Source organism: Denticeps clupeoides, chromosome 11 (assembly GCF_900700375.1).
Source record: "Denticeps clupeoides chromosome 11, fDenClu1.1, whole genome shotgun sequence".
NCBI lineage: Eukaryota > Metazoa > Chordata > Actinopteri > Clupeiformes > Denticipitidae > Denticeps > Denticeps clupeoides.
In genome coordinates, this window is record NC_041717.1 from 22,467,153 (window position 1) to 22,492,905 (window position 25,753).

Below are 25,753 nucleotides of genomic sequence, written 5' to 3' on the forward strand. Positions count from 1 at the left end.
TGTTTGTGAGAGTGTATGTGAGTGTGTGTTTGTGAGAGTGTATGTGAGTGTGTGAGAGAGTGCGTGTGTGTGTGTGTTTGTGAGAGTGTATGTGTGTGTGAGAGAGTGCGTGTGTGTGTGTGAGAGAGTGTGTGTGTGAGTGTGTGAGAGAGTGTGAGTGTGTGAGAGAGTGTGAGTGTGAGAGAGTGTGAGTGAGTGTGTTTGTGAGAGGGTGTGAGAGTGTTTGAGAGTGTGTATGTGAGTGTGTGTTTGTGAGAGTGTATGTGAGTGTGTGTAGGTGAGTGTGTGTATGTGAGTGTGTGTATGTGAGGTGTGAGGTGTGTATGTGAGAGTGTGTATGTGAGTGTGTGTATGTGAGTGTGTGGAGGTGTGTATGTGAGTGTGTGTATGTGAGTGTGTGTATGTGAGTGTGTGAGTGTGTGTATGTGAGAGTGTGTATGTGAGTGTGTATGTGAGTGTGTGAGAGGTGTGTGTATGTGAGTGTGTGAGAGTGTGTGTATGTGAGTGTGTGAGAGTGTGTGTATGTGAGTGTGTGAGAGTGTGTGTATGTGAGTGTGTGAGAGTGTGTGTATGTGAGTGTGTGAGAGTGTGTGTATGTGAGTGTGTGAGAGTGTGTGTATGTGAGTGTGTGAGAGTGTGTGTGTGTGTGTGTTATACCCTGGCCTGCTCCAGCTCCTGAGCGATTGTGTGCAATCGCACTTCTGCGTCCTCTTGTCTCTGCAGCAGCTCAGTCTTCTCGTCCTCCAGCTCGGTCTGCAGGGGAGGACACGACGGGGTGAGACTCCCACAGACGCAGATTTACGTTTACAGCCTTCACCTGACGCCCTTGTCCAGAGTAGTGACAGGGACAGTCCCCCTGGGGACACTCGGGGTGTCTCCAGGTCATTTGTTAATTATTCATGACCTTTGACATCACAAGGCTTCCTGAAGAGTGAGTCTCTCTCTCTCTCTGTCTGGATATAGAAACCCAGCTGGGGTTGTAATAGGGTGTTAGTAGCCTCGGGTAGACCCGGGTTCGAATCCCACTTACTACCATTGTGTCCCTGAGCAAGACACTTAACCCTGAGTGTCTCCGGGGGGGGACTGTCCCTGTAACTACTGATTGTAAGTCGCTCTGGATAAGGGCGTCTGGTAAATGCGGTAAATGTAAAGTTGTCCATATGCTCCATAACAGTAATAACGATGAAGAACCGAGGTGAGCTCCAGAGGAGGAACAGGATCTTCTCGATGCGGCCCCACCCGAGGACGACTGCTCAGGAACACAGGGGACGGCTGCACATGATTTGGCTTCTTATTTGAAACCAAGTTCACTTTACGTGTTTGTTCTCGGCTGTGCAGTTGCTCCGGATAAAACGTAATTCCGGCAATAACGCGATGACAGAGTCAGGAAATCGGACCGATCCCGACCACGACGTTTCCCCACTCACAAGGGCCGCCTGCGACGCGGCGTTTTCCGCGTCCCGCTGTCTCCGGAGGACGCCGAGCTGCTCCTCCAGCTGGCCACAGCGCTCCAGGCCCCTCTGCCGCTGCGAGCCCACTGCTGCTGCAGCCGCTCCCTCTCCTCCACCCAGCCCTCCTGCTGCAGGGTACAGACGGGGGGCAAAGGTCACGCTAGAAACCACAAAATGGTGACTTGTTTCAGTTTAAAGCGAAGTGATTGTCACAGCACAGTGATGACACGGTGACACGTGTCCTCTGTATTTAACCGTCACCCTTGGTGACAGTGGGCACCATGACAGGCGCCCGGGGAGCAGCGTGTGGGGACGGGACCGAGATCAAGGGGACCTCAGGGATTCGAACAGACAACCGTTCGATTACGTGGCCGCGTCCTTGACCGCTAGGCCACCGCTGCCCCATTGAAACTTCACGCGTCATACAGGGATGGACGAACGGGCAACGATTACATTTGGTCAGAGGTGCTCCCTACGGTGGCCGAGACGTGCGAATCAAATGAACCTTTTATCAACGTGCGACACTTTCACCAATTCACCAAAAAAAAAAATGTGTACAAACACACGAAACACCTTCGCTGCTTGTAAACTTGTTTTGGTGATTTTGCTCATCTGAGTTGTGTGGGAACGGTGGCGCTACGTACCAGGGTCTGTACGTGCGCTTCGCTGTCCGCCAGCTGCCGCTCGGCGCTCCTCAGTTTCCGCGTGAACTCGTCCACCTGCTGCTCCAGGGACGAGATCTGTGGGGAGACGGGAGTAACTCTCCACACATTCACCACCACCGGGACATCTAACGCTTCAGGGGTCTTCAAATGGTCCAGCGTCATGATGGACACACAATGTCCACCATGACACTGGACGAAAACCTACTCTGCCCTGTCCAGGACCTACAAGCATGGACAGATGCTCTATACTACACTTTGGACTTGTCCACCTCTACAACTGTAGGACTTTTTCTCTTATTGGACAAATCATCCAATAACCAAACAAAAGGAAAAGAACAAAATATACATTACATACATACATACATAGATACTACACCAAAAAAAAAACCCTACACCCCAACCCCTAAACCCCTAAACCCCCTATCCTTTCCAGTTTAACGAAATAAAGAACATCTCGTATCCAGTGAATTGGGCTGGGAGGTTTAGAGGACGTCCAGTTCGTCGTGATTAATCTTCTCGCCAGAGGTTGAAAAGGCCATCGCGTCCCTCTGATGAGCAGACAACGAAGGAGGTGAGGAGGAAACCCCAAACTATGCCCCAAGTGGGTTGGGCTCTACTGTTTCCCCCAAAAATTCAGATTTTGTGCTTCATAAGAAATCAATGTTGCTGTTGTCCTTGTGTCTACTGCTGCGCTCCATTTCTATCAAAAGCAGGTGACGTCCCCGAGCAACAGGCCTCAGCTCACTGTACTTTTACTCCACCCACCTGCGCGTCTGTCCTCTCCCTGTAGGCCTTGCTGGAGTCGTCTTTGTGTCTGAGGAGCATCTGGAGCTCGGCCACGCTGCCATTCAGTCTGGATGTCTGATAGGGCGAAGAGGCGCGTCGATTAACGCGCCACAACCCCAGCAGGACGTGCCGGAGATGAAGGTGACACCTACCTGGGCCTCCAAAGAGCTGACGGTGTCGGCGTGAGAGCTCCTCTCCTGCAGGAGCTCCACCCGAACCTCCTCCAGCCTCTGCTCCACAGAGGATTTCTGACACACATAGAAAGGCTTTAATCAGACAGGCTGGTAGTAGCCTGGGTAACACACTCGCCTATGAACCAGAAGACCCAGGTTCAAATCCCACTTACTACCATCATGTCCCTGAGCAGGACACTTAACCCTGAGTGTCTCCAGGGGGGGGACTGTCCCTGTAACTACAGACTAAGTCGCTCTGGATAAGGGCGTCTGGTAAATGCCGTAAATGTAAAGGGTGTGTGTGTGTGTGTGTGTGTGAGACACGGTGACATGTGCCCTCTGCATTTAACCATCACCCTGGTGAGCAGCCACCTTGGTGGTTCGGGGACTCGAACTGGCAACCTTACGATTACGGGTCCGTTTCCTTTCCCGCTAGGACACCAATGGCCTCCAGGAGCGCGAGTGTCCTTCACACCGCAACCAACCACAGTGCTGCCAAAGGTCCTTCTGGGATTCCGTGTCCCATCCACCAGTCCCTGCTGCACTAATGTGTGGGTATGTGTGGGTGTGGTCTAACCTCCTTCAGCAGCTCCTGCAGGTGCTCGTCCTGCGACAGGTTCCCCTCCAGTCGTCTCTCCAGAGAAGAAACCTTCTCCTGCAGCTCGGACAGCACACACTCCCTCTCCTCCTCCCTCACCGCCGCCTGCCGTGAAGAGGAACGTACATGACAATGCCGCGTGCGTGTGTGTGTGTGTGTGTGTGAGAGAATCGAAGAGAAAGACGCACACCTTTTGTTTGTGTTGTTCATGCTCCAACTGGAGCTCCTCATGCTCTGTTTGCAGGGAGTTCAGAGAGGATTCCAGGTCCTGGGCTTTTTTCTGCGACTAAACATACACACTTCAGCACACCACAGACCACAAATCTCATGAGTTTTGTCGCTACGTTTATGTTATGGAGATATGACCATCAACCTGCTGTATCCGCTGGACTTTGATCACAGTGGCTTATGGTTCTAACAGTTTGAACTTTGAGACATCAGATATGGCTCTTGTGCAGCTTCAGGGATCTTCGGTAGTCCAACTGACCTGCTGAAAGTCCTCAGACACCTGCTGGATGAGCTCCTGAAGGTCCCGGCTCCTGGCCTCCAGCTCGCCGACCTTCTGCTCAGACTGGTCCCTTACACGCAGCAGATCCTGCCTGCCGGCACAGCAAGGCGGTGACACACCCACACACATACACTCAATACCCAGAGTGGAGAAGGTGGAGAACCTCACCTCTCAGCCTGCAGCTGCTCATTGATCCTGCAGTTTTCCTGATGCTCTCCATCGAGCCTGTGCAGCTTGGCCTGGGCTTCAGCCAGCGAGCTCCTGGCCGTCTGGAGCTGCCCTTCCTTCTGCTGGAGCTCACGCTCTCGCTGGCCCAGCTGCTCCTCTCTCCTTAACAGCTGCAGGAAATATCAAGTCCAGTTGTGGACAACATCCCTGCACACTGGCCAACACTTCAATTCACGATTCAGTTCATGTGCAGACTACAGACAAAACCACTTCTACCAAAACCTGCAATACCACGCCTGACCACTAGGTCTCAGTGTGACTGCTATGTACAGATAGGACTGGGAAAATAGGAGAACAAGTGATCCACACCCCACAAGATCACTTATATAGATCTATTATTATGGCCCGGCGATATGATAACAGATCCCATAATGCAGTGCGCACTTTCCTGGCAAACTGAGCTTCAATGGCGCTTCCGTGGGGGTTCCACAGGACTCCATGCGGGGTCCTCTTTTATTGTCATTATACCAACTTCCTCTTGTAACTGAGCTATTTTTCGAAAACCTTTCATTTCTATGCAGATGACGGTCAAGTGTAACATGCGGTGCTCTATCCAACCTCTTCTCCACTGTCTGACTGATGTCAAGAGGTGGATGACCTTAAATGGTGGCCTGCCGGTTAAGGAAGCGGCCCTGTAATCAGAAGGTTGCCAGTTCGAATCCCGATCTGAGCAAAGCACCGTCCCCACACACTGCTCCCCGGGCGCCTGTCATGGCTGCCCACTGCTCACTCAGGTGTCAATCTCTGTTTTAAAATTCTTATATTTGGTTTTAAATGACTGAATGGCTCGGCTCCAGCCCATTTGTCAGACCTACACCTACTCCTACACCTACACTCCACCCCGTTCTCTCAGGTTTGTTGCCTTTGCAGTGGGCGCCTCACGAATGACCCGCCAATCAGCGTCAGGCAGGCGCCGTCAATCACTGGCTTTTAACCCGACCTTTTGTTTAAATTGCTGCATGTTCTCTCTTTATTTTTACTGAACCTTCTGTTCCTGTGGGTCCTGTCCCTTGTAAATTAAAAATTTAATTTTAACGTACAGCACTTCGGTCAGCTCCATTGTTGTTTTAAAGTGCTTTATAAATAAACACAGTATGGTATGATTGATTATTGTAACTTGGGTTCGAGGGGCTCACCATGTGTTTGACTTTTGCAAGCTCCTGCTGCTGGAAGCCCTCCAGCTCGTCCAGATCGTCCCTCTTCTGGAACAAACTCAAGCTCTGCTCCGTCATTTCAGCGAGCCGCGCAGACAGAGACGCCTTCTCCTGAGGAGGGAGAAGCAGCAGCTTCTACCAAATACACATAACGCTAAAATGCGCCGTGGTGCTGCTGCCGTAGATGAAGTTACCTGTTCCAGCGAGGCCATTTTCTCCATCCACTCCTACACACGAAAGAAACTTCAGCGTTACGACGGAGTGGCACAAGCCCGACCTACCGGCAGATGCTGCAGACCCCGTCCACGCCTCACCTGGTCTTTCTTGTCCAGGGCTAAGGCCATGCCCTCAGCCATCTTGGCTCTGTTAGACTGGTAGGCCTCGTTCTGTTCCTGCAGCTTCCTCATGGATGCTGGGTAGAGACGGCACGTGTAAGACCGCTCCACCGCACCATTTACATTTACAGCATTTACCAGACGCCCTTATCCAGACACGGACAGTCCCCCCACCCTGGAGACACTCAGGGTTAAGTGTCCTGCTCAGGGACACGATGGTAGTAAGTGGGGTTTGAACCTGGGTCTTCTGGTTCGTAGGCGAGTGTGTAAGACACTAGGCCACTACCACCCTGCCTCGGCATTTATAACCGACACCCAACGTTCCAGGCTGTATAAAAACATGATGTTCCACAGGAGATAAAGGGGAACAGAGAACAAAACGACTCCAACCCTGGAGAGATTATTTTAAGCTCCATCGGATTACGAACAGCTTGTTAGAAAAGGTAACAAGTAGTGACACGGGCTGATACCCCCACACATTAAGCCAATACTCCGTCAGTAACTATCACCAGCTCTGTCCAGGAAACAGGGATGGGATTCGTTCGGCTTCAACCCTCCTGTTAAGCTGGGCGTCGTTTCTGACCCCATTTTCACCTCAGAAATGCACCATGTCTACCGGAGCTTTTCCAGAAGATGATGCAAGTCCAAAATGAAGGTCAGTGTTTTAACAACTTGAGTATTCACTATGGATCATGTGTTTTTTTATTATTTAAGACAACAGGAGAGTTCGTCTGCACTCCACTCTTCCGTGGCGGAGCAGCCACGCAGAACTCGGCCCATCCCTGTAAAATGGTGCCATGGCAGGGTGCGAGTTGTGGGCGGGATGGAAGGAGGAGGGAGGGGGGGGGGGGGTAAATGCAAATGAGATCGAGGGAGCGAGGGGGGGGGGACGGGAGGTGGAAACGGGAGGAGGTACGTACAATCCTGATGCTTTTCTAACGCAACCTCAAGCTTGTCCTTGGTCTTCTGCAGTAGCCGAAGCTGTTCTGCGTAGTCTAAGGGTGGGGAAGGGAGGGTGGAGTGTCAGGGTGGGCCCATACCACACACACACACACAAAACACACACACACACACACACACACAAAGTGAAAGTTGACACGAAAGGAGGAAGGACAAACACAGGAGAAAACAAAGGGACACATGAATTGAGTAGATAAATAAATGGAGGGGAGTAACAATGACGTTTTATTTTTTAAGAGGCTGCATTTTCCTGAACCCGTTCAGAGCACAGTGATGGACGTTTCTGTCCTTTAAAATAATAGAAGTGTGGATTTCACTTGGACCAATCAGCAGCCAGGAGGGGGTGGAGGGGGCGTGGCTGTTCTGTTACCTGAGAGTTTGGCCTCCAGCTTGCGAATCTGATCGTTCCTCCGCAGGATCTGTGAGGAGAGATCATCTCCTCTCGAGCTGCTGCCATCTGAGGCCTACACACACACACACACACACACAGAGAGACTCATTTATAAAACCAAACTAACCGACTAGTCAAAGTAAATTAATCAATTATCAAAACAATTGCCCTAATCAGTACAAACACACAGTGTTGTCAGATGAATGAATCAATTCATCATCATCATCATCACTGTAGGCGACTAATCGAACATAATCGGAAGTGTCCACTAGGCTACTAGCGCCCTAAATACGAACAGTTATGGTGAGTGGTAGAAGCCTAGCAGCTAACTCACCTACGAACCAGCAGGCCCGGGTTCAAACCCCACCTACTACCACCGTGGGCCCTGGGTGTGTCCAGGGGGACTGTCCCCGTCTGGGTAAGGCCGTAAATGGAAGTAATCGATACTGAAGAAGCCTTACTGAGGGAAATCGACGCGAGAGGAAATGATTATGCGGCATTAATACGATGAGGTGATTTTACGTAAGCGATTCAGAACCAAGCTGCTGGTACGAGCCTCCAGTCCAACAGCAGGTTCAATAATTCAGATACCACAGGTAACCGGAACCTTGCAGCCTGCCGGAGGTCGGATCCACTTTCCTGACGGGCCGAATTTCTCGTATATGAATTATTTGAGAAGTGTGTGCGCGCGTGTTTGTGCTGGTGAGAAGGTGTGTTCTTGTTGGTACGGTAAACTGAGCGCCGAGGTTCTGGTTACTCTGGTTTCGTGACATCCTCGCTCAGACCAGGATCGGGCTTTTCCTCCAGATATTCCTGGTTTATACACCGTACACGATAACCAGCGTAAAACCAGAGTAAATATTACCACAACGCCGGTACTGTTATCTGCGGTGCAACGTCCGTATTATCAGTCTGTGCTTACGGATATGCCGACATTGCGGTATTATGGGGGACCTTCTTCTGCTCGTGGATTTGTGTGGGTGTCACGGGTGGCGAGACTCACGAAATCGTCCCCCGAATCCGCCCACGGACGTGATGGACTCCTTGCTCATGGAGCGCGGCATCCGTCCGCCGGTGGGGGAGTGCTGGTGCTGGTGGTGCTGGCCGTTCTTCTGCGATCTTCTTCTTCAGCTTGGCGAACATCTCTCAGCAGCAGCGTGCCGGGGTCGGCCCGGGCCGAGGTCCAGCTTAAAGTCCCTCCGTCCTGCCCTCGAAGTCCCCCCGTCCTGCCATCGTCCCCGTCACCTTCATCAGAACAGAATCACCTGGTGCGGACTGCGCGGACATTACACCTTATCTACGTCATTACACAGCAACAAAACACGCTGGTGACGTCACGTTCATCAGGAGGAGGAGGAGAGATGTCGTCATCATCATCATCATCACAACAACACAGACAGAGAGAGAGACAGACAGACAGGTGACCTTATCGTCACGTCACCCATCAGCGGACTTGGTGCAACGTCACCAGGCGGTGGAGGCGTTACCGTCAACCGACAAGAACCGAGCCCGCCTCGGCGCTGCCGCGGAGCTAATCAGGCTAATCGGCGGCGGAGGCTAGTGGCGTGGCCCCTACCGTGAGAGCTCCGGGGCGGGCGAGAGTGGCGCCGTCCGCGGCCCTCCGACGCGCTACGACCGCGCAGAACTCTCCCACGGTCCCGGCGGACCCGCGTGTCCGCGCTTCGTTGCCTTTTCCGCGGCCAAGCGCGGCACTTCACCAACTTCCGCACGTCACCTCCGCGTTCACAGCCGACTGGTGACGTAGCAGGAACCGCGGTGACGTGGCGGCCTGCGGGATGCTGAATGGTCAGTGGGGGCGGGGGCGGGGCTGAAGCCTGAATGGGCGAAATCAGAGCGTCTATCTATCTATCTATCTATCTATCTATCTATCTATCTATCTATCTATCTATCTATCTATCTATCTATCTATCTATCTATATATATATATATATATACAGGACAGGACATAATTTCGTTGACATTCGAAAAGAAATAAATCAAATGTGACTGACAGAAGTGGAATGTAACAACATACCATTTCATATACAATAATATACAATATGAAATAGCTACTGCAGACTATAAAATGTTTGTTCGAAGCATTTTCTAACGTTTTCTTGTAATTTTTATCTGAGTTGCCAGTGGTGGGATACACTTCCCAACATTATTCCAACACTCGATCTTGTGCCATGTTGCAGGGGAGATAAATAAAGAAATAAGGAACCACTGTGACCAGCCTGACACATGCCGATTGGCAAATCAGACGCCAGTGCGTCGGCCCCGCCCTCCTGTGCGATTGGTCCAGGTTCCCGTCACTCAGCGCACCGGCCCCGCCCCCCAGTGCGATTGGCCCGCCGGCCCGTCACTCAGCGCGCCGGTCCCCGTCACGGGAGGTGGAATCGGACCAAACACCTTGCAGAGGGCGCCGCGGCCATTCAGAAAAGAGAGGTCGGCCTCCGCAGACATGTGGAGTAGGACGCGTCCTCCGGCGCACTCGGGAGTATCTTTTCTTTTTACAACCACCGTCGCTAATCTTTTTATTTCCTGGAACGCGGAGGAGGAGAGCCCTTGATGGAAGAGCTGAGGCGGACATGCGCCGCCTGCCCTGCATGATGTTCGCATCCCCGGCGCTGCAGCTCATCCTGTTCATCGCGCCGCGCGTCATCTCCACCGATGTCCCCTTCCCCCGGGCCGACGGACAGCTTCCAGGTGAGGCCACCTGAGAACCTCGGCACGCATGGGATGGATGGATGGATGGATGGATGGAGGCGGTAACCACAGCTCTGCACCTCTCAGCAAGGTGCACGGTGTTATACTGTGCCTTCACATCATATTTCATTCTAATATTTTCAATCCAAATAGATCTTATTTGAACATATTTTTTTAATCATGACTGCCCTGGCCCTCCGGGCAATAAAATGAAAGTAAAAATGGTAGGCAGGACTTGTGTGGCATCATGACACCCCAGCGCAGAAATTGCCCGGTTTACCCAAGCTCTCTCTCCAGCCGAATCAGGAGGATGGAGCTGAAGGACCGGGCTTGGTCACCCTGGGTGCCCTCTGACCTGTGAAGGGCATTAGGGCCGGCCTGTGGTGCTGATCGTAAACGGTGACCCCAGACTCTCCCCGGAAAGATCTCCTCCTAACCCCGTTTGCACAGATTTATGTTTTTTGTCGGTCAGTCTGGGGAGGGGGTTCTTAGCTGCTTAGAGCTCATGGATTATGGGTAATGCTGTTGTAATGGAGGATTATGGTTGTGTAGGTCTTCCTAAAAAGGCTGGCCTGCTGAGATGCAGGTGACCTCGGCGCGTGGACTGGTTCCAGTATAACGTTTTTTGTTTTCAACATAAACTCACTGAACTCCGAACCGTCCCGACGATTTATGCACAGGAACTCCATCAAGCCTCCATCAAGTCGCTGAGCTGATTTTTCACCAGAAGACACTAATCTTGTTAAAAAAACCAGATTGAAAAAAAAAAACAACAAAAGAGGGATCTGGGGCTGTGCGGTTTTCACCCACGGTAAAATGTGTTGGATTTGAGTATATTTCTGACATTGTTTTACTGACGTGATCATGCCTCATGAATAACTGAATATATGTTGGAACCTGGAACAATGGAACCCTGTAATATTTAATCTATTTACCACCCAGTTTTGGAGTGACTTACAATCAGTAGTTACAGGGACAGTCCCCCCGTGGAGACACTCAGGGTTAATTGTCTTGCTCAGGGGACACTATGGTAGTAAGGTGGGATTTGAACCTGGGTCTTCTGGGTAGCCTAGCGGGTAACACACTCGCCTATGAACCAGAAGTCCCAGGTTCAAATCCCACTTACTACCATCGTGTTCCTGAGCAGGACACTTAACCCTAAATTGCTCCAGGGAGACTGTCCCTGTAACTACTGATTGTATGATGAGGATGGATGAGGGCGTCTGGTAAACGCCGTAAATGTTAAATGTAAAGTGGCCAAAAGCTCCGTACTTGTGAGCAGCGGCTATTTCAATATGTAGACCGCAGAAGCCCCGCCCCCTGCCGTAAATGCAGAAGCAGGAGAGAGTAAACGAAGGGATGTGTGGATTTAGTTCCATCACCCTCCATCTACACCGTTTATTACTGCGCTTAAACGCCTTACATCTGATGGACATTTTTAACCTACATTGATAACCTACATCTGTGGCGCGTAATCTGGGTCTTTTTACAGAACTCCCGTGTAACTGCAGCGGCGAGGGCGTCCAGGACCCCGAGGACTGTGACCCGGCCACCGGCCAGTGCTCCTGCCTGCCGGGCTACGCCGGCCTGCAGTGTGAGGAGTGCGAGGAGGCGCACTTCACCAACGGCACCAGCGGCTGCCTGCCCTGCGGCTGCGACTCCTTCGGGGCGGAGCACCAGTTCTGTGACAGGTGAGGGGCGATAGAACAGATCTTTTAACAATACACGGAACACGGCCATTATTATATAGCGGGGGCGGGACACAGCAAGGAGACATTCCTACCGATAATCACAGATGAAAAGTTCGAATCCCGATCTGCCAAGGCGCCACCGAGGTCCCCTTGATGAAGAGACCGTCCCCACACGCTGGTCCCCGGGCGCCTGTCATGGTGCACACTGCTCACCAAGGGTGACGGTTAAATACAGAGGACGCGGGTGCCGTGCTGCAGTATCTCACAATGACAATCACGTCACTTTCAAGAGAATCATGGTAATCATGCAAACATGGAACTCTGGTCAATCGTACAAGATTATGAAATGCGGTTTTTGTTGCAATCTTGATAAAATTGAAACTCTATAATATTTCGCGAATGAATCGCACATTTGGTGCATCATTACATCCCTATTATATAGCTTATAAAAGGCTTCTGTCTTAATATACGTAACAAGTTAATACATTTCTGTAGCTTTTTAATTCCATTCTTACATGAACTGATTCAGGTTGAAGAAGATTCTAGAAACGTGATAATTGGCACAATATCATAGTCCTAACGGTGCAATAACAGCGCCAGTCTGAAACAGGAGCTGCTGCTGATATCCAAACGCTGGTAAATGAAGTCAGCGCCATAAACACAGAGAGTCAACATGCGGAGGTCACGGGGTCACCTGACGCCTCGGGCTACCTGGACACACACACTCACAGTCCAGTACTGCAGTCACATGGTTTGATCCTGATCTCGGCACCTTCAGGCCTTGCTATGAAGATTTCCCCCGGCATACTGAGCGTGGGCGTGGCTGCTTCCGGTGGGGGCGGGGACTCGCCATGGGGGTTAAGGGCCGTGAAATCGAGGTGTCGAGGTGAAGATGCTGATTGCCACGGGGCACGTGGGGCCTGGTCGGGTTTCAGCGAGAGGGGAAAGGCCGGCGAGAGACCAGTCGTGCTTTCGGGGGGGTTTCATTTCAGGGTCAGGGGTTGCATGTGGTTGCAAGCTTGTTCCTTAATGACAAGGACATTGTCCCGAAAATTCTTAATATACATCAAAACAATACATTTTGCACAATAAAACACACAATCTGATAATGCATTCCAAAATGAGGCAAGAGTTGGTCTAATTTTAACAAGCTTTCATGCACCGGGGGTCTGGATATGACGGCGATCTTCAGGAGATTAAGCCATCAGAGCCTCCACCGACGTCCTCCGTACATGAGCAGCTGTTTGAAAGTGAGACATGACCCGGGGACCTCAGTTTCTAATGACGTCAGGGTTGTTGTTCACTGTTTATATTTGAATAAATGTTTTGAAATGCAACATTAATAATAAATGTTAATAGAAAGGCATTAGACATAAATGATTGTTCTACAAACCAGGTCTATAGTTACATCAAATGTTTACAATCACAAATGTTATTTAATTGAATCTTGACAATCGAGGCCTTGAATGGAATCTTTGTATTGTTCTCCTTCAAAGTGATTGTAACCTTTTTCAAAAGAAAACGACTGTGACTGAGTTGATAAAACACTGAAAACTGACATTTACTTATTCACTGTCGGTTTGTATTGCAGTAGAACAATAATGTCAGTTTTGTACCTTCCGTCACTGCAGTGAAATTAGACATTTTGTTCTGAAAAGTTACTCGTGGTGACAGGCAGCCATCTTGGAAGAGAACAATTAAAACATTTCTTCTGCTCATTTTAGCCCATGTAGAAAATGTATGGCATGCATCGTGATGAATCGACATCGAGGCACTGATAATCGCAATCGAATCGAATCGCTGATTAGTATGTAGCTTCCAGGAAACCTGATGCAAGCTCGTTCACGCCAACATGCCAACGAACAGGGACTAGGGGACAATGATGTCACCATGGTGACACATTACGGATGAGAAGCTGGGAGAAATATGGACTTCTGCTGAATTCTGCCTGGTTGGAAAGGAGAAGGACATTTTTTTTTGTCTGTGGCATATTCTTGACATAACGACATGTGAACAAAATGCATATGTGTTACCGCTGTAAATGTATTTTAATATTTCATTTTGCAAAGAAAGCAGAATTCCTACAGAGTGGTGAATCGCCGTGACCCTCTTTTCAGACCCGCTCTCTCCCCCAAGTAGCAAATCTGATTAGCCAGACCTCAGACCCTCACTGTAGTGTGTAGTTTTACAGCCAAGCATAGCGTGGTAATAGATGATTTGTCCGGTGTTCAGGACGTTGGTGGTTGAGCTGGGCGTTCGTGGTAATAGATGATTTGTCCGGTGTTCAGGACGTGGTGGTTGAGCTGGGGGTTCGTGGTAATAGATGATTTGTCCAGTGTTCAGGACGTTGGTGGTTGAGCTGGTAATAGATGATTTGTCCGGTGTTCAGGACGTTGGTGGTTGAGCTGGTAATAGATGACTTGTCCGGTGTTCAGGACGTTGGTGGTTGAGCTGGTAATAGATGATTTGTCCGGTGTTCAGGACGTTGGTGGTTGAGCTGGGCGTTCGTGGTAATAGATGATTTGTCCGGTTTTCAGGACGTGGTGGTTGAGCTGGGCGTTCGTGGTAATAGATGATTTGTCCGGTGTTCAGGACGTTGGTGGTTGAGCTGGGCGTTCGTGGTAATAGATGATTTGTCTGGTGTTCAGGACGTGGTGGTTGAGCTGGGCGTTCGTGGTAATAGATGATTTGTCCGGTGTTCAGGACGTTGGTGGTTGAGCTGGGCGTTCGTGGTAATAGATGATTTGTCTGGTGTTCAGGACGTGGTGGTTGAGCTGGTAATAGATGATTTGTCCGGTGTTCAGGACGTTGGTGGTTGAGCTGGGCGTTCGTGGTAATAGATGATTTGTCCGGTGTTCAGGACGTGGTGGTTGAGCTGGGCGTTCGTGGTAATAGATGATTTGTCCGGTGTTCAGGACGTTGGTGGTTGAGCTGGTAATAGATGATTTGTCCGGTGTTCAGGACGTGGTGGTTGAGCTGGGCGTTCGTGGTAATAGATGATTTGTCCGGTGTTCAGGACGTTGGTGGTTGAGCTGGGCGTTCGTGGTAATAGATGATTTGTCCGGTGTTCAGGACGTGGTGGTTGAGCTGGGCGTTCGTGGTAATAGATGATTTGTCCGGTGTTCAGGACGTGGTGGTTGAGCTGGGCGTTCGTGGTAATAGATGATTTGTCCGGTGTTCAGGACGTGGTTGTTGAGCTGGTAATAGATGATTTGTCCGGTGTTCAGGACGTTGGTGGTTGAGCTGGTAATAGATGATTTGTCCGGTGTTCAGGACGTGGTTGTTGAGCTGGTAATGGATGATTTGTCCGGTTTTCAGGACGTTGGTGGTTGAGCTGGTAATAGATGATTTGTCCGGTGTTCAGGACGTTGGTGGTTGAGCTGGGCGTTTGTGGTAATAGATGATTTGCCCGGTGTTCAGGACGTTGGTGGTTGAGCTGGAAATAGATGATTTGTCCGGTGTTCAGGACGTTGGTGGTTGAGCTGGTAATAGATGATTTGTCCGGTGTTCAGGACGTTGGTGGTTGAGCTGGGCGTTCGTGGTAATAGATGATTTGTCCGGTGTTCAGGACGTTGGTGGTTGAGCTGGTAATAGATGATTTGTCCGGTGTTCAGGACGTGGTGGTTGAGCTGGGCGTTCGTGGTAATAGATGATTTGTCCGGTGTTCAGGACGTGGTTGTTGAGCTGGTAATAGATGATTTGTCCGGTGTTCAGGACGTTGGTGGTTGAGCTGGGCGTTCGTGGTAATAGATGATTTGTGGTTGTGGTTGAGCTGGTAATAGATGATTTGTCCGGTGTTCAGGACGTTGGTGGTTGAGCTGGTAATAGATGATTTGTCCGGTGTTCAGGACGTTGGTGGTTGAGCTGGGCGTTCGTGGTAATAGATGATTGTCCGGTGTTCAGGACGTTGGTGGTTGAGCTGGTAATAGATGATTTGTCCGGTGTTCAGGACGTGGTGGTTGAGCTGGGCGTTCGTGGTAATAGATGATTTGTCCGGTGTTCAGGACGTGGTTGTTGAGCTGGTAATAGATGATTTGTCCGGTGTTCAGGACGTTGGTGGTTGAGCTGGGCGTTCGTGGTAATAGATGATTTGTCTGGTGTTCAGGACGTTGGTGGTTGAGCTGGTAATAGATGATTTGTCCGGTGTTCAGGACGTGGTGGTTGAGCTGGGCGTTCGTGGTAATAGATGATTTGTCCGGTGTTCAGGACGTGGTTGTTGAGCTGGTAATAGATGATTTGTCCGGTGTTCAGGACGTTGGTGGTTGAGCTGGGCGTTCGTGGTAATAGATGATTTGTGGTTGTGGTTGAGCTGGTAATAGATGATTTGTCCGGTGTTCAGGACGTTGGTGGTTGAGCTGGTAATAGATGATTTGTCCGGTGTTCAGGACGTTGGTGGTTGAGCTGGGCGTTCGTGGTAATAGATGATTTGTCCGGTGTTCAGGACGTTGGTGGTTGAGCTGGTAATAGATGATTTGTCCGGTGTTCAGGACGTGGTGGTTGAGCTGGGCGTTCGTGGTAATAGATGATTTGTCCGGTGTTCAGGACGTGGTTGTTGAGCTGGTAATAGATGATTTGTCCGGTGTTCAGGACGTTGGTGGTTGAGCTGGGCGTTTGTGGTAATAGATGATTTGCCCGGTGTTCAGGACGTTGATGGTTGAGCTGGTAATAGATGATTTGTCTGGTGTTCAGGACGTGGTGGTTGAGCTGGTAATAGATGATTTGTCCGGTGTTCAGGACGTTGGTGGTTGAGCTGGTAATAGATGATTTGTCCGGTGTTCAGGACGTTGGTGGTTGAGCTGGTAATAGATGATTTGTCCGGTGTTCAGGACGTTGGTGGTTGAGCTGGGCGTTCGTGGTAATAGATGATTTGTCCGGTGTTCAGGACGTTGGTGGTTGAGCTGGTAATAGATTATTTGTCCGGTGTTCAGGACGTGGTGGTTGAGCTGGGGCGTTCGTGGTAATAGATGATTTGTCCGGTGTTCAGGACGTGGTTGTTGAGCTGGTAATAGATGATTTGTCCGGTGTTCAGGACGTTGGTGGTTGAGCTGGGCGTTTGTGGTAATAGATGATTTGCCCGGTGTTCAGGACGTTGATGGTTGAGCTGGTAATAGATGATTTGTCTGGTGTTCAGGACGTGGTGGTTGAGCTGGTAATAGATGATTTGTCCGGTGTTCAGGACGTTGGTGGTTGAGCTGGTAATAGATGATTTGTCCGGTGTTCAGGACGTTGGTGGTTGAGCTGGTAATAGATGATTTGTCTGGTGTTCAGGACGTGGTGGTTGAGCTGGTAATAGATGATTTGTCCGGTGTTCAGGACGTTGGTGGTTGAGCTGGTAATAGATGATTTGTCCGGTGTTCAGGACGTTGGTGGTTGAGCTGGGCGTTCGTGGTAATAGATGATTTGTCCGGTGTTCAGGACGTTTGGTGTTAGAAATAACTCACATGAAAAGCTGAAACCTACCAAATGATGTTTATTGCATTGAAATGAATTAGTTTCACTGAAAAAAGATTTATCATTTAATCAAGACAGAAAGGTCAAATTTTGGTATTTTTGCCGGTACAGAAACGGAACAAATTTCCTGCAAATATAAAAGGTAGCTCAGATTTGTTGATGTTGCCTCTCCCGCACACCCCCATACTGGATGGAACCCCAGACCATGATTTTTCCACCACCAAACCGCAGTGTTTTCTGGGTGAAGCTCTGATCCATGCGAGCTCCAGTAGGTCTCCTGCAATATTTGCACCGACTGTGGTGTAATTCAACAGAAGATTCATCTGAAAAAATCCACCTTCTGCCACTTTTCCATCCTTTTAGCAGGCCGTGGGCCTTGGCAAATGCCACATGGTTTTTCACGGTTGTTAGTGGTGGCTTCTGGCCACTTATTCCACCATGGAGACCATTTCGAGACTGTTCTGGTTGACACCGGGACTTCAGGTGACCAGGTCTCGTGGAGCTCTGCTGCAGTGGGAAATGGGCTGGCCTTGGATTTTCGAGCCAACATACGGTCCTCTCGTCTTGCAGTTACCTTGCGGGGTCTTCCTGGGCTTGTCAAAAACGTCCCCAGTCTCTTCAAATCTTTTTTTTTTTTAATCCTCTGTACTTGACGCTGAGACACATTGAAGGTGTCGGCCACATCAGCAGTGGATCTGGTCTTCAGCCTCTTGATAATCAACACTTTAGTCTCAGGGTGAACGTGAGGCATGTTTGCAGAGGTCTAGTTGCAGTTGATGTGAAGCTCTAGTGGGGTTCTGGGCTTCTTTTTACACACACCTGAGACCTCATTGATCCATTATTAGTCACAGTGAAGCTCATATGACAAGGACACAACACATATGTCTTAAAAAAATTGACTAGAAGCTTTGAATATTAGGAAAAAAAAAAAGTTTTAGGTTATTATACATATAAGATTATCTTAAATATAAGTATAAACCAATGTGAAAATATGAAGCCATTCAGGGCTATGGTTTATTAATTTATTTTAATGTAATCTGGAGGTATTAAAAATCGCTCTTTAATGAAGTGTGTGGGTGGAATGCTGATGGATCTGTACATCCACGGCCTCGACCGTCTTTGCCAGTTCAATTCAACACGCCTGATACGAGTATTCCATCCGTGGCCGTCGAGAAGCGCGGCAGTAGTTCCTGAAGCTTTGGTTGCCGCGGCGACCGCAGGCGGCATCGCCATGGCAGCGGAGGAGGGCCCGGCCGTTGTGTAACACTGACCTAGTTAGCATGCAGCCGGCCCGCCCCCGGGACGGTGAAAGATTCATGAGGCTCCCCGCCTCGCCAGGAGGGCGTTGTGTAATGCTCGTTCTCGTCTCGCGTGGACTCGCCATTCGTTCAGCCTGCGTGCGTCCCCAACACAGAGTGCAAATGCAGCGCTGTCATGAATATAAGACTCCCGGCCCGCCGGTCTACTCAACATCTAGTCGTGGGAGGATGGATTTTACCCTTTTAGATCTAATCTGTAGCACGAACAAGTGACAGGTAGACGCAACTTGACATGTAGGACGGTCCTTCACGATCATGTGAATTAGGGGCAGGAGTTGCAGGATGACGGAGGAGGAGCCGTGCTTGTTACTACGGTTTTTCCGTGTGACGAAGGATTATTATTTTGTGAAATTCGTTCCATCACGGAATCCTGCAGCCGCCGCTCGCCGCCTCCTCGTGTTTGTGAGTGAAAGCCTGGGAGGGTTGTATGTCACCGTCCTGTCCCATCATGCCTCACTTCCCAGACTGTCGTCATGGCAACACGGGTCCATGGGTCCATGCACACGCACGTACATGCTAACCACAAAATGGTCACCAGTTGTTGTTGCTCGTGCATGCAGACACGCACACACACACACACACACACACACGCACAGTTTATTCAGTGTTGATGTTTGATTGTAGCTGCTGCACGTTCCTTTTTGATGAAGAGCCCCGGAAACACACACACACACACACACACACACACCAACACACACACACCCAGACTGTATATTCAGATTGGGGGCCGTATCGATTAGTGGAAGCTCTACGTCCTCCGGGGATAAAGAACGCGCCCGCCACGCCTTTTTTAATTGATGCTCAGTTCCGCTGCCACGGCAGGATCAGTACGGCATGAAAACCGTCGGTCACCTTCTACAGTTGTGCTATTGTGTAAAAAAGGTGCGTCTGTGTAAAGCAGACCCCACACCGCCTGCGTTCAGATTTACCACAAAAACGTGTTACCGTGAAACCAACACTATACAGCATGGATGGAGCCGCAAAGTGTTGCGCATAACGCGTCACGTTACAATTTCTACATGTTCGTAAGGAAATAAAGTCGCTCCCTCCCCATCTGCCTTCATGCCAAAAGCAGGGAAATGTCGGAACAGAGGACATTGCTATAAGAATGGAGATGTGAAACGAGGTGGGATGTTTCTGGTGGAAGCTGCAGCGGTCGTATAGGTCCTGTCCCTTTTTAAAGACCCGGGGTGTCGTCATTCCCTCGGTTATCCATCATTCGCGGCGGCGGGTGGGGGTGGGACGGGGCTTTTTATGGTACGGGGGGCGCGGTGTGTACACCGCCTCGCGGCCTGGACCTTCACTTCACCTCAAAATGCCAGCTGGACATTCGTGTCTTTAATCTTTAACATCCAAATGAACGTACCATTTCAAACAGCAACGTTCATTTACGGCGTTTACCAGGCGCCCTTATCCAGAGCGACTTACAGTCAGTAGTTACAGGGACAGTCCCCCCCTGGAGACACTCAGGGTTAAGTGTCTTGCTCAGGGACACGATGGTAGTAAGTGGGATTTGAACCTGGGTCTTCTGGTTCATAGTCAGTATTTACAGGGACAGTCCCCCCCTGGAGACACTCAGGGTTAAGTGTCCTGCTCAGGGACACCATGGTAGTAAGTGGGGTTTGAACCTGGGTCTTCTGGTTCATAGTCAGTATTTACAGGGACAGTCCCCCCCTGGAGACACTCAGGGTTAAGTGTCCTGCTCAGGGACACGATGGTAGTAAGTGGGGTTTGAACCTGGGTCTTCTGGTTCATAGTCATTATTTACAGGGACAGTCCCCCCCTGGAGACACTCAGGGTTAAGTGTCCTGCTCAGGGACACCATGGTAGTAAGTGGGGTTTGAACCTGGGTCTTCTGGTTCATAGTCAGTATTTACAGGGACAGTCCCCCCCTGGAGACACTCAGGGTTAAGTGTCCTGCTCAGGGACACCATGGTAGTAAGTGGGGTTTGAACCTGGGTCTTCTGGGTCTACTAGCACCACGTGGGAAAAACTTCATAATTTCTATGTAATTTTTAATATTTGTGGCGTTTTTTCCGTTCCTGAATAACGGGCGTGTTCCTCCGCAGCTCCGGCGCGTGTGCGTGTAAAACCGGAGTGTACGGCCCCAAGTGTGACGAGTGCCACCCCGGCTTCTTCCGCTTCAGCAGCACCGGGTGCCAGCCGTGCCAGTGCAACAACCACACCAGCAGCTGCCACCCCCAGTCAGGTGGGTCCCCCACGACTCAGAAAAGGGTTCGGGCCAGACAACATTCAGGTTGGTACCATAGAAGGTCAGTTCGGGGACGGTCCCCTGGTGGTTCTTATTAGGGACGCGTGTGCAGGGTGCTAGTGCTGGGAAGATGGGACGCCCCCGTATTCACTACAGGAACAGTGACCTGACAGGAAGTCTATTCATGGTCTTCACCGTGATTATTCCTGATCTTCACGGTCCTGGATCACCGTCGTTCTACTTTCTGCTTTGGTGTCATGAAGATCATCTATGAACGTGTTGTGTAACTGAAGCGTTATTCTTTGGGGACAAAATGAATCGGTCAGTGTTCCATGTGGACATGTAAATGTGGTGCGGCGGAGTCACGCCCTCTGCTGTTTGTCTCAGGCGGATGTCTGGACTGCCAGGGTAACACCCACGGCCCCAAGTGTGAGGAGTGCCTTCCGAACTCGTACCGGCGGCCTGGCGAGGGGTCGACCGAATCCTGCGCGCCCTGCCCCTGCTCCGACCTCACGTCCTCCGGAAGCTGCCATGTCGGTGAGTCGCCAGGCTCTCAATTACAAACACCTGTAATGGAGAGGGACAGAGGGAGGGACACAGAGACAGAGGGAGGAAGACAGAGAGAGGGACAGAGGGAGGGACACAGAGACAGAGAGAGGGAGACAGAGGGACAGAGAGAGGGACACAGAGACAGAGAGATGGACAGAGACACAGAGAGAGGGAGACAGAGGGAGGATGACAGAGAGAGGGACAGAGGGACAGAGGGAGGGACACAGAGACAGAGAGAGGGAGACAGAGGGACAGAGAGAGGGACACAGAGACAGAGAGATGGACAGAGACACAGAGAGAGGGAGACAGAGGGAGGAAGACAGAGAGAGGGACAGAGGGAGGGACACAAAGACAGAGAGAGGGAGACAGAGGGAGGAAGACAGAGAGAGGGACAGAGGGACAGAGAGAGGGACACAGAGACAGAGAGATGGACAGAGACACAGAGAGAGGGAGACGGAGACAGAGGGAGGAAGACAGAGAGAGGAAGAGAGACAGAGAGGGACAAAGAGAGAGAGCGAGAGGGGGTAAGTTGGTTGGAGAAGCAACCCTGCAATTGGTCCAACCTGCACACCAACCATCATGTGTGACCCACTGGTGGCTGCAGGTTCATCTAATGGACATTTTTGTCAAGATAAAACGGGAAAGTAAACATTGTCTTCACTTTTCCATTTTTTCCCATATATATATATATATTGGGTGGTAGTGACCTAACGGGTAACACACTCGCCTACGAACCAGAAGACCCAGGTTCAAACCCCACTTACTACCATCATGTCCCTGAGCAGGACACTTAACCCTGAGTGTGTCCAGGGGGGGACTGTCCCTGTAACTACTGGTTGTATGTCGCTCTGGATAAGGGCGTCTGGTAAATGCTGGAAATGTGTGTGTGTGTGTGAGTATGTGGTGTGTATTTGTGTGTGTATGTGTGTGTGAGAGTGTGTGTGTGTGGATATGTGGTGTGTGTGTGAGTATGTGGTGTGTGATTATGTGGTGTATGTGTGTGTGTATGTGGTGTGTGTGTGAGTATGTGGTGTGTATGTGGTGTATGTGTGTGAGTATGTGGTGTGTATGTGGTGTATGTGTGTGAGTATGTGGTGTGTATGTGGTGTATGTGTGTGAGTATGTGGTGTGTATGTGTGTATGTGGTGTATGAGTGTGTGTATATGTGGTGTGTGTGTGTGTATGTGTGAGTATGTGGTGTGTGTGTGTGTGTGTGTGTTTGGATGACTGTACAGCCTGTAAATGAAGAGCATGTACCGTGTATGTACCTTGTAGTATTAATTTCGGGGTGCAGGGTCATGTGAGCCCAGCGCTTCTACTGGGAACGTGAATATTTTAGACCTGATCCCCAGCACGACGTGGCCGTTCACTTGTATTATATATTTACAATATTTATAAAAATATGGCTTTTAATGTGCCGTCTGGATGTAGACCGGCTGAGCGGAGGGTTTGGACGCTAAATCCGGCTGATCTTCATCTTCAGCAGCACGTCCACCCTGGATTCTGTAGAACACACACGAGTCCGAGGTCGGCTCACAACTAAATTCACTATTAAACCGCATGTCCGGTACAACCTGTCCCGTAATAAAAGCGGTAATAAAAGTGTTCACTTCCCAACTATGTCTTTGTCTCCACACTTAGTTAAACCCGAATTCCGTCAGTTCGGCTGCCTGCGTGGTTTCCACCGGCGTCGATCCAGGATCAGCTGTAGCCACGTTGCCATGGAGCCGTGCGCTGGGACTGTGGCACCACCTAGTGGCAGGAACTACATTTACATTTTACATTTACGGCATTTACCAGACGCCCTTATACAATCAGTAGTTACAGGGACAGTCCCCCCCTGGAGACACTCAGGGTTAAGTGTCCTGCTCAGGGACACGATGGTAGTAAGTGGGGTTTGAACCTGGGTCTTCTGGTTTGTAGGCGAGTGTGTTACCCGCTAGGCCACTACCCTCACCTGTAAAAATGAACTGCTGTCACCACACTGACTGTCACTTTGTCACTTGACTGGCTGAACACTTGACTCTGTGTGTGTGTGTGTGTGTGTGTGTGTGTGTGTGTGTGTGACCCCTACAGACCCCCGTGGGAACGCCGCGTGTGACGAGTGTAAGGCGGGCTTCTCCGGTGCCACCTGCGCCCGCTGCGCCGACGGCTTCCACCGCTCCGGGGGGGCGTGTGCGCCCTGCGAGTGCCACGGCAACGCCGACCCTCGCTCAGCGCCGCGCCTCTGCCACCCCGACAGCGGCCGCTGCCTGAGCTGCGCCAACCACACGGCCGGGCAGCACTGCGAGCTCTGCGCCCCGGGGTACACGGGCGACGCCCGCACGCACAACTGCACCCTCAGGGGTAGGTCCCCCGGCGTGGGACACTTGTGTCACTATTGTCACATCGAGTCCGTCTTCACCGAAGTAACCAGACAGAAACAGGAGGTGCCTGCATGATGATGTTCTAGACAGACAGACAGATGGACAGAGAGACAGACAGACAGACAAACGGACAGACAGATGGACAGAGAGAAGGACAGACATTAAGACAGACAGATGGACAGAGAGAAAGACAGACAGACAAACGGACAGACAGATGGACAGAGAGAAGGACAGAAATACAGACAGACAGACAGACATAAAGACAGACAGATGGACAGAGAAAAGGACAGAAAGACAAAGACAGACAGATGGACAGAGAAAAGGACAGATGGACAGAGAAGGACAGAAAGACGGACAGAGAGAAGGACAGAAAGACAAAGACAGACGGACAGACAGAGAGAAGGACAGAAAGACAAAGACAGACAGATGGACAGAGAGAAGGACAGAAAGACAAAGACAGACGGACGGACAGAGAGAAGGACAGAAAGACAAAGACAGACAGATGGACAAAGAGAAGGACAGAAAGACAGACAGACAGACATAAAGACAGACAGATGGACAGAGAAAAGGACAGAAAGACAAAGACAGACAGATGGACAGAGAGAAGGACAGAAAGACAGACAGAGAGAAGGACAGAAAGACAAAGACAGACAGGTGGACAGAGAGAAGGACAGAAAGACAGACAGACAGACATAAAGACAGACAGATGGACAGAGAAAAGGACAGTAAGACAGACAGACAGACAGACAGACAGATAAACAGAAAGACACACACACGTACCTTCTTTCTTTCGATAGTGAGGGAAACGGATCATCAGTGTAATTAGTGTTTATTCATGCCTCATACCGGTCGGAATTCCGCTGGCATTCCTCCTCCAGCTTCCACAGTAACATGCCATCTTGTGAAGGAATTAGGTGGGCTGCACCAAAACCGATACTGATACCGGCTAGAACAACACGGGCGCCGTTCTGGCTGCTGGTTCTAATCCGCGTCCTCCTGTGTCAACTTCTCTTCTCAGCGCGGCCGGTTCCATCCACCACGGCGGAGGCGAGAACGAGCCCGGCAGGTCCGCCCACGTCCTCCACCATCCGAAACTCCACCGGCGCCGGCTCCACCCCGGCCACGCGGGCCCTGCTCACCAGCCTGGGAAGCCCCACCCGCAACTCCACCGCGGCGGCCCTGTCGGTGGTGTCCTGGACCCAGTTCAATGTGATCCTTCTGGCCGTCATCATCGCGGTGGTGGTGCTCCTGATGGGGTTCGTGGGCGCCGTCTACACCTACCGCGAGTACCGCAACCGCAAGCTCAACGCGCCCTTCTGGACCATCGAGCTGAAGGAGGACAACATCAGCTTCAGCAGCTACCATGACAGCATCCCCAATGCTGATCCCTCAGGGCTCCTCGAGGAGGAGCAGTGCCCGGTGGCGACCAATGGCCAACTGGCACTCAGCGCCTCGGCAAACATGTATAAGGTGTGAGAAACCGAGGAACCTTGAGGAACGATCCTGGCTGAACATGCAGAGGGAACAACGTCTACAAGGTCTTGAGTGAAGAATCCAGCCAGATAGGCCCACCTGGTCATGGCCTTATATCATGCAGGACACCATTTTACTTTATCGTCCTTATTCATTGTCCATGTCCTTGGAGGAACCTGGACTGACCATCTGAACTTTACAGTCATGGTGTAGGTTCTCGAACTTCTCACCACCTCTCAGCTCCATCAACATCCAGACTGACAGCTCTGTACCAAACGGCCTCTACTTATCCTCCATGAGATGAAGACACTTACACTTTTTTATTGCTGTTCCGGTGTTCTGGTCCTGTCCCAATTTTTTTTATCCGCGAGACACATTCCTCTCCGTAGCTCGGATGTGGTCTGATCAGACTGGTCGGACATCTGTACAGGCTTTCTCTGATGGAGGAGATCCATCACCTGACTGTTTACAGCCATGAAAGACCATCGCGTCTTCTTCTGACCATACGAAGCATAATAGAAGAAGGACATTGTTGTAAATAGACTCTGCGAGCGTTTCTGTAAATAAGATGATGAAGATGTACAGACGGTTGGTGGTTTCACTAGTTTACTGGACGTCCTCCAGGGCGTGAACGTACGAGTTGATACCATGTATCTTTGTACAGAATTCACGATTCAATAAAACACGGTCCATTCTGTTCATTCTGAGGAAGTGTCTCTTTTCCTGGAGCACGT

The 25,753-nt window shown here is 50.6% G+C and overlaps 1 protein-coding gene and 1 pseudogene across 1 annotated transcript; one reads left to right on the forward strand and one right to left on the reverse strand.

Moving 5' to 3' along the window:
- LOC114799990 (golgin subfamily A member 1-like) overlaps window positions 1-9,028 on the reverse strand; it is a 33,295-nt pseudogene extending 24,267 nt beyond the window's left edge.
- An 812-nt stretch (window positions 9,029-9,840) lies between these two features.
- LOC114799715 (multiple epidermal growth factor-like domains protein 9) lies at window positions 9,841-25,720 on the forward strand. The gene is made up of 6 exons (XM_028996518.1): window positions 9,841-9,958; window positions 11,451-11,649; window positions 20,489-20,628; window positions 21,019-21,168; window positions 23,257-23,526; window positions 24,565-25,720. The coding sequence occupies exons 1-6, from the start codon at window positions 9,841-9,843 to the stop codon at window positions 25,020-25,022; spliced, it is 1,335 nt and encodes a 444-aa protein (XP_028852351.1). The 3' UTR covers window positions 25,023-25,720.
- Window positions 25,721-25,753: the final 33 nt, after the last annotated feature.

Bases quoted from the DNA above. Each gene is read 5' to 3' on its own strand.
- LOC114799715 (XM_028996518.1), top strand. From the start codon at position 9,841: ATGCGCCGCCTGCCCTGCATGATGTTCGCATCCCCGGCGCTGCAGCTC. The intron at 9,959-11,450 runs GTGAGGCCACCT...GTCTTTTTACAG, and splicing joins GGCCGACGGACAGCTTCCAG to AACTCCCGTGTAACTGCAGC. The intron at 11,650-20,488 runs GTGAGGGGCGAT...GTTCCTCCGCAG, and splicing joins GAGCACCAGTTCTGTGACAG to CTCCGGCGCGTGTGCGTGTA.